Here is a 12,768-nt window from a genome sequence, read left to right on the forward strand (position 1 = left end):
TGTAAAGTCTAATTTGAACATAATAATTTTTTACAGAAAACATAAACAAACTTATAAATTTTTTACTTCACTTCATTTCAATAGAAATTTAGCAAAAATGCTACAGTGATATATATTAATTTTCATGCATGAAAGCGCTCAAATTTCAAATAACAATTCTCAAATTTCAATATAAATTAACATGCTTTTAGAGTAAGAAGATTATTAAATGTAAGTTATAATTTCAAAATAGCAGAGTCTAATTTTTTTTACTTCCATTATTTGCAAAGACTTTTGAAGAAACTGAAACTACAAATTCAAGCTATATTAATAAAAAAAAATCATATTTTGCAAAAAATATACTGTAAAAATTCATTACGCCGTGTTTTTTAACACTTATTGAATGAACTCTTTTGGAATTATGGGATAACTGCCTCTGTTACCAAAAATTTCATTCTCATCCCATTTCAATCAATCAATCAATCATTACACCGTATCATCAAGTATTTTCATTGTAATTGAGCTTATATTTTTTTTTTCCAGAAAAAAAAAATCATATAATTTTGCTTTGATTTTTAGATTTTAATTAGCCCCAATGTCGTACTGTCCCGATGTTGAAAAAATTAATTTTTCCTCTGAAAAAAAGAAATCCACTTTTTATATCTGTAAAAATACTCGCAGAAAAAAATTTGCGGAACATCAATTCAAGAAATGTAAAGAATCTTTAATTTGTTTTTTTAGTGTATCAGTTTTTCCAGAAATTGGTTTTGGAACTTTTTGGAAATATTTCAGATTTTTCCTCTTTTTTTTTTTGTTATTATTTAAAAAGATAATAGACTTTACATCTTACGTTAAAAAAATATTCTAATGTAATCAACTTGTTCAGCATTATTAATTTAGAATTTGTTTACTAATATGGTATTGTGTTCTCTTAAAATTATACCTCTTCCTTTTAAGTCTTTACTTTTGCTACCTAAACCATATATTAATTATATATTTGCTACCCATTTTTTTTTAGTTCCTGCTTCTAGTTTCATTTTATATGTTGATGAATAGTTCTTTGGTGATAGTTTAAGTAATATTTTTCTGGTATTATAAAAACCAGAAAAATATCACTTTTATTTCTACATTTCCAAAGATTGGCATTGGTTGATGTTAGTCTTGATGGTTTAGATAACCGATTGTAAATTGAAGTTCATTTCTCTTGAATAACTTGTATGTTAAAATTTCTCTAACAAAGCCTTGTCTTAGAAAATGTCTTAGTTAAACAGGTTCCTGTATCATTGATTCTCAACAGCTTGCACAGATTGCAAGGATTAGATTTCCCCTTCAAATATATTTGGCCTCTTCTGAATAATAATGTGTAATGATAATAACATGACAATTAAGAAATTGTCTTAAATGCTTGGATATTCTTTAAATTTTCAAAGTTTGGCTCAAAATAAGTAATTTGCCCTAAAGAACTTATAGTATAGTCTCAATATATAGTATCTTACTAATGTCTTACTAATCTACTTACAAATTGTCTTCAAATTGACTGTTTTATAGCTTTGAAACTGTCAGATATTTTTTAAGTTCTTCTCAATAAACTGTTCCAAAATGTACTTTAGAGATAATAGCATAAGTTTCCAAGATTATTAAAAATAATAAATCACCAATCCTTTAACAAATGTATTTTATAATTATCTGTTTACTTACAGATGTCATCTAAACTTGAATGGGATGTTAAAGGCATCCTTTTGGATATAACTGGTGTCCTCTATGAAAGTGGAAATGGAGCAATCAAAGGATCAGTTGAAGCCATTGAGAAGTAAAATTATTAATGAATTAATACATTTATATAAACTTTTTTTTAATCATGACTAGAAATCTTTCTAAATATTATGTCATTATAGTCTGTAATTTAATGTTTTATTTAATTATAATTATTGGTTATTAAAGGAAAAAATGCCTAGAAACTATGCTTCATATGAAATTTTTTTTTAATATTTGAGTCTTCTCTTACAAACTCTTATTAAGCCTTATCAGGGCAATAAAGCTGTTCAGATTTGTTCACACTTTCTACCCCTAACTTCTAATAGCATATATTTTTTCATAGATTTTAATTTGATCTTTATATAAGCATTTTTTTAAAATGAAATCTATTACGATGAAAATGAAATAATATGATAAAACTTTTAATCACATTTGAATGATTTAATCACAATAAGATGGATGGTTTTAATATTTTGCATATAAAAAAATTTAAATTAAGAATTTTTTTTACAAATCTTAAATTTTTGACACAATTTAAATATTCTAATACATAATTTATCAGAACTTTTGATTTGTGAAATAGGCAGCTATGAATAACATTAATTAAATGAATATGGATACATGTTGCTCGTAAGTTGTAGTTTACTGGTCTCTGCTTTAAAGCATATATCTTAAGGAGTTGCCCATCATTCAATCATACATGATTTTGATCTTTATTTCCTTCTTCTAATTTTATTTCAAGGCTTTTTTTTGCTTAACTTCATTAAATCTAATTTGTTTTCAATTGTTGTATGCATGATTATTTTTTTTTATTTCATTTGATTATTCATTTTGCAAGTGTAAGAAATATTTTTATAATTATGAATCAGTTGGCAACTTATATTTGTAAAATTGCTATTCGATTTTTTTATTGTATGAATTAGCTAGAATGTAAATAATGAATTTTGTAAAACTATATCATGCTTTTCATATTCATCCACAAGAGCTGGTAGAGGTAGCTCCTTCCAATTGCAATGTCTTAGCATTCAGTGTGTGTCTCAAAATATTCGTGAAGTTACTGTAGAATAATCATTGTATAGTTCTATTACTTGAAAAGTCTTCGTTATTAGAAATGAATGTAGCAAAACATTTTAAAAAGGGAACATAACTTAAAGGCCACTAATAATAGAAAATGATAGTGTTTTTAATCTCTTTATCTAAACTACATATATTTATCATATTGAAAAATGTATGCGATGTAAATTGTTTCTCCTCTTGAATATGAAAATTGACCTTTTTATGATTTTCAATCCTATGTATTTATTGTGCATTTGCATTTTAACTTATTAATAAATAAATTGAGTAAAATATATATTGAGTATAAATTGAGTAAAATTTTTCATTTTAAATGTAAAAACAGTTTTTATACAATATTTCACATTATAGACCTGAAATTATTTTCACCAACTGACATTGGTATAGTAATGAATACTTATAAAGATAAATAAACTTACTGCAGTATTTAATAAAGCATTATAAATAAATTTCTTATTTATTTTCAGATTGCGCCATTCAAAAATACCTTTTCGATTTGTTACAAATGAGACTCAAAGGACAAGACCTGATCTAGTTACTAAATTAAAATCAATTGGGTTTTCTCTCTCAGAATATGAAATTTTTTCTCCTGGTGTTGCTACAAGTGCCTACTTAAAACAGAAGAATCTTCGACCCTTTTTATTAGTGCATCCTGGTAAAAAAACATTTTTAATAATTTTGTTTAACAGTTTATTTCAAAACATGCTCTTATTTAGTGAACAGATTAATATTACGATTACTGTTATTACCCTACATTTTAGTTTTTAAAAGATTTGCCAAATAATGCTAAATTTAATTGATTTAACCACAGAATTGAAATGTAACTGTCTTATATAAAAAAAGACACTGGACATTAATGGGTTAATGATATTTGCTGTAAGTAGCATTTGCAAATCAATAATAAAAGTACCAATATTTTTTTGAACAATTGATAGCTGACAAAATGGTAGGTCTTGCATATAATTCTTTTTATAATTATTTCTTTTGAAAATGTTCTCTTTTCCTCACTTCCTTTTCAAATTTATTTTTAATTCATTTATATAGTGTGTGTAAGATTTGATTTACATTAATTTAACATTTTTCAACAATGATGGGTGAATTTCCATTAAATTTGAATTTTACATGATCTGACAAATGTAAGCAGTGCTGTGTAATTATATTAACTGATGCAATATTGTTTGATTTACTAAATCTTGAATTAAAAGTATGTCATTTTTTTTGAAAATATTATTTCTTTTTCAATTACTTAAGTTATTATAAATATATTTTTGAATTAAAATGTGAATTCAGATTTTATTACTATGATTTACATGGCATTTTCAAACAAATAGCCCTCAATATTAATCAAGTGCTAATTGTTCATACATATATTTTGAAAAAGTAAAAATAAGTAAATAAACGTGTCCTTTCCATGTATTGAATGTAGTTAATATAAATAAAAATATTTAAATTTATATTTAATATGAAATTTTATTGTATACACTCTATAAATTAGTATTATTGAGAATGCATATTACTTATAAAAAGGGTTTGCAATAGTTAAAAGTTTATAAACAAAGGGAATATAAAACTATGTTTTAACTACATTTTTCTGTCTTCAAAAAATCAATTCTTCAAATTTTGTTCAGTTTACTTATTATTATACACATAATTTCAAAATAAGTTGCTCTATTTTTTGCTAGTTTGATTAACCATTTTTATGTATAAAAAAGCTTTCAATATTCTCTTGTGATAAATTTTCTGAATGTACTGAAATTACATTTTAGTTCATCCATTTGCCTCTTTTTTTAAATTGAAAATTGTCTATTTAGTGTTTCTACTAATATATACTAAGTTTTATATTATAAGAAATAAGCATATTTCTTTATACATAAATAATTAACATTTTAATATTTTGCAGTTTTAATCTGGTAAGTATATTTTAATTTTACAGCATGCTATTGTAATGCAGTAATCTTCTTCTTACAATTAATTGACTGAATCATTTTCAATTTTAGAACTGTTACCAGAATTCTCTGATTGTGATCAGACCTCACCAAATTGTGTTGTCATAGGTGATGCAGCTGAGAATTTTTCATATGAAAATATGAATAAAGCTTTTCAATTACTTCTAAAGTCAGAAAACCCAATTTTAATCTCCATGGGAAAAGGGTAATGATCTTTATTATTATTATTTTATTATTTTCAAATGCAATAAAATAAATTATTCTAAATGTATTATATCATATTAAATCAATAACTCAAATGGAGGAGCTTTCATTTTTATATTACTATCCTTATTTTTCATTTCATTCTTTGCATTTACTAATTGTAGTATTTATATATGTTTGCTATCTAATTAGATGATCTCTTCTCAGCTGAAGAAATAGCAAAGAAATGGTATTTAACTGATTAAATGGTTCAAATATCAGTTGTGAATTGGGGGCAACAAAAGTATTAATTAATACATACTTTTGAAATTATCTAAATTTTTCATTTTACTGTAATTTACTCCAGTGATATATTGATTATATCAGGAATTTTGGTTATATTTGATTTTAGTTGAATCATTTAGATGTAACTTCATGTATATGATTCCTCCAAATTGTCTAAAGTAAGCCTTGTGTTATTTTAATTGTCTTAGTTAAGTGCTGCTTATTGTGTTTATGAACCTATTTAATGGTCTCGTAACATCATATTACTGCAAAAAAGTGTATCCAGTTCATCCATCTTTTAAATTTTGCATTATTGTAATTTCACTATTTTATTTCTTATAAATTACACAAATATTAAACAAAATCCTTCTTCTGTAGCTTTCAACATTGGAAGAAAATTGCATGAAGAAATTTTTGAAAATAATTTAAATTTCATTGTAAAAATGTAATCTATTGTTGGAAATTAGGGGGGAAAAAACTGTTTAAAAAAATATCAAAATTTAAGAAACATTTGCACAACTGTTAAGTTGATAAGATTGAAAAGACAATATATTCAAACTTTGGAAGATGTAAAATCCTTTTTATGTTATAACATTTTTTAGATATTATCACAGAAAAACAGCAAAACTTCTTTTAATGCTTCAGTTAATCAAGAGTTGTAAAAATCTCTTTGATTAGCACATTCCTACCTTCCAAAGTATATGTGTTTAGTAGCTCTAAGTCAAGCAGACTGACCTGTAGAGTGCCAATATATGCATGCACACATATGCATACACTTTCATCATAATTATTATTAGAGTTTAATTTTGATTTTTTAGTTTATTTATTTATTCCTTTTAGAAAATATTACAAAGAAAAAGGGGAAATTGTGATGGACTTAGGAGGATTTACAGCTGCTTTGGAAGTATGTTTATATAAATTTTAATAAAAGTTGTTTTTGTTTAAAATAAACTATTTATGCATTTCTTTCCTTATTTTTTTAGTTTGCTGTGGGTATTGAAGCCAAAGTGATTGGGAAACCTTCTCCTGATTATTTCTTGAGTGCTTTGACAGATATCGGTACAAACCCATCTGAAGTAATGAATTTTTTTAAAATTTATAATGTTTTTATATTTATGAATAATTTCTGCATTCCTCTTTAAAACTCTTTAAACTTTTAAAACTCATGTATTCTAAATTACTATCTGTGATAGAAATTGTCTTTCTTTTTCTCAGCTTCAGATTTTTGCTTATATTTGGAGAGGCTTATTAAATTTGTTAAAAATGTCATTATTTAAGCTAATGATTTAATGTTTTGAAAAATATTATTTCTGTGATTGATTTCTATGTATTGTTTTTAAATATGTGATCAATCCCCTTGTTGATTGTTTTGACTTTATAAATGCCCATTTAGGTTAGATTCCATTGCAAATCTTTTTAAAACACTAAATCAGCAACTTAAATTCTGTGTTGTAGTACATAAAATTACTCATTTCTTTCACATTTGCCTTCAAATACACTTGTCTTTCTGGGTGCATTTTTTTGAAGGAAATTTTTATGATCATTTTGATATCTAAATAAAATTGTTCTTTAATGATGCAGTTCAAGATTGATTATTATCTCATTGATATTAATATCTATATAAATACTTTTTGCAAAGTAATATGAAACATAGTGTAAAGAATGCTTTAACAATTCAGCACAAGATATCGTTATATTTTTGGCATTATTTTGTTTAGTTATTTTAATTTTTTGTGATCATTTATGTGACATTACATATTTTTACTTATTGAAAAATGGTCATTAAGGAACAAATATCCTTGAACTTTTCCCACCCTTAACTATTAATAAAGGAATATCTTGTAGTAAGGGGGTATAGATAAATAAATAATTCACCAGTTTTAAAATATTTATTTAAATTTGATTTTGAAATAAGTTTGCCTTAAATTCAATTATTTTAGTGTCATTTTATTTACTAGTTGCTTTTGGTAGCCGGTTGGTTCATCAGAAATATTAGTTATAATTGATTTCAGATTAATTGTTTAGATATAACTTCATGATTATTCCAAATTGTCAGATGTCAAAATTGTATATATATATATATTCTTTGTGTACATGAACCAGTCTCATGACATCATAGTGATATTAAAAACGCAATTGTCTAGTTCATCTCTCTTTTAACTTTTATAGTATTATAACTTTATTCTCTTATTTCTCAATGGAAGGAAAATGGAAATGGAAGAAAACCAAATGTTTTAATATTTCACGAAAATAGTCACCTCTGGCAATCAGTTGCCAGGAATATTGGTTATATTTTATTTCAAATAAATCGTTTTTTATAACTTCATGTTCATTCTGGCATTGTATTTCTCTGTCTGTTTGTGACAAAGATAGCTCAAAGGCACTTTAATCTAGATGAAGGAATTTTTGTATATGATCTTTCCACCAACTTTATAAAATTCCGTCAAATTTTGAGCAAAATTCATTCTGTAAAAGTCTGTCAGTCTGGCTATCTAAATATAAGATAACACAATGAATATGAAATTAAAAGAGCTTAATAGATAAAATTTTGTATGCATATTTAACGTTTAAAGTGAAGATACCTATTGTATTTGGAACTGGATCTATAAAGGGGTTCACCTTTTGTCAGTCTGTATTTTGGCAGGAATGTAAACATGATAATTCAAAAAAAGAATAATTTAAATATATCAAATTTGGTATGTAATTTCATATACAATTGTAATTCTGTGACAAACTTGGATTTTGATCAGTTAGAAAAATGCATCTAAAACACAAATTCAATTCTTAGATTCTATTAAATCACCAAATTGATTCAAGATGCCAGAGTATTGCCAAAGATCAGCATTTTGTAGCTATTGCTTACCAATGCAGTGCAAGGCATTTGAAACCTTACTGAAGGTTCAACTTTTTATGTGGTGTGAGGGGGAGAGATGGCTCTCTTTGGTTTTATTTTTATGTACCTTTTCTTTGTTATGCATTCTTATATATTTTGCTCTTATTTTTTAAGTATTTCAATCTACCATTAAGAGTTTTAATTTTAATGTATTAAATTTTAAAAATTTATGAAATTAAAGTACGATTTGGATCATTTTTGTTATTAAATTTTATATTTATATATATAAAATTAGGCAAAATTTCCGTTTATTTTTATCTTGTGTAAATGAAGAAAAAAAAATATTTTAATATTAGTTTTTATGTTATTGTCAGCAAATCTGAGCCATGGCTCTTAGAGAGAATTGTAGCATAACTGTATCGCTAATAATATATATTATTTATTCATTAAATTATAATATTTCTTGGTTCATTATCCCAATATATTAGTTTGGAAATTTAACAGAAAGTGTAAAATCTAAGCACTTGAAAAAATATTTTAAAGAAATAGTAAAGAAAAAATTTTATAATTTGCAAAAATTCTTTATTTGTAAATAGCTCCTAATTTTTAAAAAAATGTTCCCTTAATTTTACAAGGAAATCTTGTCATTAATTCCAAATATTTCAGTTTCATATCAAAATCACTGAATTTCATATACCTATTATTTGCTACATTCTCCATTGTGGAATAATTCTTGTATATTTATGTTTAATACTCTTATACATTTACTCTTCCCATTAAAATATTAAAAGATTTCTACATTGAGAATTTTTGTTTATTTTTAAAAGCTGACATCTGAAATGGCCGTTTTTTCTTTTCAGGCTGTTATGGTTGGAGATGATATCAACAGTGATGTTCATGCAGCTCAAAAGTGTGGCATGAAAGGTGTTCTTGTTAAAACTGGAAAATTTAGGTATGTAGATTTTTTTTAATTTAATCTAATTTTCATATTCAGTACATCTTTATTGTTGATGTGAGTGTTACAGCTAGAATATGAGCAATTTTAAATACAAATCTGTTCCCCAGTATATTTATTAATATTTCAAGGTGATATAATGTGTGATAGTTTTTTAAGTTTTAGGCATTTATATTTAATATATATTATTAATTATATTACAAAATATTCTGTAATAAATGTATTAATCCTGGCATGCCACAAATATTCCAAATAAAATTATTTGAATATTTATAAAATAATATGTACATAGTTATTTAAAATATATAATGAAATGCATAAAAAAATTACAAAATTTTCATTGTTTGATTTTTAAAAAATTTGAAATCTTCTTCTCTTTTCTGATATCAGAGCTGATATTAATTCTAATTTAGTGTGTACATATCTATCTATAAGTACATCTAATTATGTATTATAAATGGCTAAAATTTATGTATTTTATGAAACTTTTTTTTTCGCCTTTTAAACTTGCTTTATAAAATTTTCATTGCGACTATATTCAATTCTGTCAGAAAGAAATGTTTAATGTAAGTGTTAAACAAGGTTATTATACTTAACCTTACCTTATAGTTTAAAACTTACTTTTAATGTTAAAAGACAATTAATTAATTGACATATTTAAATTTAAAGTTAGAAATGGGAATATAGGGGTGTTGTAAATTGGGGGGGGGATAATCGAATTTTTTATTATAAAAATTATAAATATATGAAAAAAATTTAATTATTCTTTTCTAACAATGCAAGAACAAGCCTAAGATTTTGTAAGAAAAAAAATTAATGTGGGGATCTTCTATGACATAAATAACTCTTTAATAGATTTCATTATTTCACTGGATTATTTTACTTTATTTTGTTGAAGAATTTAAATTATATTTACTTAAAATGATAATCATATGTACTATATGCTTTGTGAATTTCAAAAGCATCTATTGTTCATATTTTTAATATATAGAAACCATTCAGGCAACATTTCCTGTCATGACTTTAAATTATTAAGTTGAAATCTGAAGCTCTTATTTTTAGGAATATATTATTGTGATAGTGTAGTACAATATCATTTGATATTAGTAGTTACTTTTACTGTAATTCAAAGATTTATTTTACTTACAGCTCACATGTCATTCCAAAGGCACAATAACTGCACACTGAGGAACACTGACACAAATATCTTAGAAATAAAACCAAGCAATTATTAAAATTTTTGGTTAAATAACAACAATATCAGTTGAATTGAATATACATACACATCAAGGATTGTTCTAACTGAAATATAAGATTTTAATCCTAAAATATATGAACATATATTTAAAAATGCATCTAATAATGCAGTTTAATATTTGATATTTTAACTAGTATAACACTTGTTTTACAATGTATTTCTTATTTTGTATGTATTTACAATGCATTTATGTTCCTTTGTTGTTTTACACTGTTCTTACAATTCCTTTTAGTTAAATTGCACTAAACAAATTCGTATCTGGAATCCTTTTAATATAAATAAAAGGAAATTTACAAATCACTTTAATTGCAACGGTAATAGTCCCATATACTAATTCATTTGCAAAAAAAAAAAAAAAAAAAAAAGCAAGTATTTAAAGCTATGCTGACAATTATCTAGTTATAACATTGCTAAATCAACAGAACTTTTTTTTTTTTTTCTGTTAACACCTTAAGTTTTACCAGTGCTACAGTTTTTCAGTTTCTCATGTTTGGTGCATAATTCCTCACAGTAGCCACTTTAGTCAGAACTATTTAGGGTTGGAGTTCCTTATTATACTGAAACTATATCTGCATCTTCCATCACTACAAAATTTATAAAAGCTTCTCTCTTAATATATGTCTTCATGGTGATTGGTCAGTCTTTCAAAAAACGAAGACATGTCCCTCACTAGTATGAAATTTTCATGTGTTGTGCACCATTTGGGGCAACTGTCCACCTAAAGTTGTGAAAACAAACCAAGTGTTACCTGCCATAGCTTCTTAATTTCACAATTTTTCATATTTATGTTTTATCTCCAACTATAATACAAACTTTGACAAACAAAAGTAATATAATCATTTAATAAATTTAAACACAATATAAGATTTATCTATCAGTATCTTAATTTTTTAATAATATTTTGTTGATTAATGCCATTCAAAAGATCAATAACAAAATTTACTCATTTTTTTATTTATTTAGGTCGCTTTAATCCTTCAATGTTTGAATTCAAATTTACAAGACTTTTATTCTATACTAATACACAATATCACAACAAAGAACTTGAATTGTATCAAGTTCACAAAACCAAGTATAATGAAAGTGAATCTTTCATATTATTTTTTTTTTTTCATAAAGCTGTAATATTTATTTTATTTTTGAAGATATATTATTAGAAATTATTAAGAAAATCATTTTAATTATCTTTGCTCTAAAAGTTATGGAAATGAATTCTTTTTTCTCTGATGAATCTGTATGAATATTAGGAAATGTGAACTTGTTTTATTATTATCTAAATTTATGAATATCTAAATTATGAATTTTATTTATGAATATCTAAAGCTATTATTCAGTGCACTTTAATGTATTTAAAAAAATGAAAATTGAGATATGTTTTGAAACTATCACTGCATTCTTTTTATTTTTGTATTAAATGTAATTCTGCCTTTTATTTTCTAGGGAAAGTGATTTATCTCATCCTATTGTGAAACCAGATGCAGTGGTCGATAATCTTTCACATTTTGTTGACTCTTTATTGTTATAAAGATTTATTTTAATTCAAGACTGATTGCTAATTATTGATCAATTGATTCATATAGTTTATCAAATTATAAGTAGTTACTGTAAAATAGATAAATATTTTATGTAATTTCTTTTCTTTTATGAATGGATTCTTTTAATATAATAATAAAAATATTTTTTAAATAAAAAGTTTTATTGTAGTTTTACCATTCATTTCTTAAGTTTTCAAAGCAATATATTGCTGATATTATTTCTGGAGAAAATCAGAGTAACATTTTAAAGAAATTCCAATAATTTTATAATATTGAAGCTTTTGATATGTTTGTTTATTAGGGAACAGTGAAAACGCGTGTAGATTTTATTATTATAAAATGACATATTCATTCTAATTCATTATATATCTGTGAATAAAGCATCTGTGAAATTAATATGTGCTATTTTTTTCCTCTTAAAGGTATATGCTTTTCCTTTATTATACACTTAGGATGGATCTATCTGAAGAGTAGATTTAATGCAATTAAATTTGGTAATTCCTTGAAAGATTGAATTATCTATCAAAAAAATATGTTTGAACATCATCTGAATTATTGTTTCTTTGAATTATCAGATTTTTCAGTTTTTTTTAATCTGATAACAAATATACCTCATTACATAAACTCATTTTAATTTACTATCAACTGTTATATTAAAATGTTTATACAACAAAAAATTACTCTTGCCAAAATCTAGAAACATGGCTAGATATTACATTTTAAGTGTAAAATTCTGTATGCAAATCTAAAATTCTCATATTTGAAATTTACAATATATTCTTATAGTTATTATAACTTAAAATATATCCATGTTTCTTTTTAAAGAGAAACCATTCCCCTTCTTTTTATTGACATTGTTGAAAAGAAGTTAGTTGTTTTTCTTCCACTTACCTCTTGAAACGTTCAGGAGTGGAATGTATCATTTTATTCTAACCATGGCCAAATAAAATTTTATGAATTTTCAC

At 24.5% G+C, this 12,768-nt stretch overlaps 1 protein-coding gene across 2 annotated transcripts; it reads left to right on the forward strand.

The window, feature by feature from the left end:
- The first annotated feature begins 369 nt into the window (after window positions 1–369).
- LOC129984200 (phospholysine phosphohistidine inorganic pyrophosphate phosphatase-like) lies at window positions 370–11,935 on the forward strand. 2 transcript variants are annotated; one of them, XM_056094022.1, is made up of 8 exons: window positions 370–493; window positions 1,680–1,789; window positions 3,276–3,463; window positions 4,806–4,959; window positions 6,063–6,126; window positions 6,206–6,298; window positions 8,916–9,007; window positions 11,709–11,934. In XM_056094022.1, exons 2-8 carry the CDS (start codon window positions 1,680–1,682, stop codon window positions 11,791–11,793), a joined length of 786 nt encoding a protein of 261 aa, XP_055949997.1. In that variant the 5' UTR covers window positions 370–493; the 3' UTR covers window positions 11,794–11,934. The 2 variants fall into 2 exon arrangements, with proteins under 2 accessions (XP_055949997.1, XP_055949996.1); XM_056094021.1 differs by lacking the exon at window positions 370–493 and adding an exon at window positions 502–692 and having other exon boundaries at window positions 11,709–11,935.
- Window positions 11,936–12,768: the final 833 nt, after the last annotated feature.

This window comes from Argiope bruennichi, chromosome 9 (genome assembly GCF_947563725.1).
Source record: "Argiope bruennichi chromosome 9, qqArgBrue1.1, whole genome shotgun sequence".
NCBI classification, from domain to species: domain Eukaryota; kingdom Metazoa; phylum Arthropoda; class Arachnida; order Araneae; family Araneidae; genus Argiope; species Argiope bruennichi.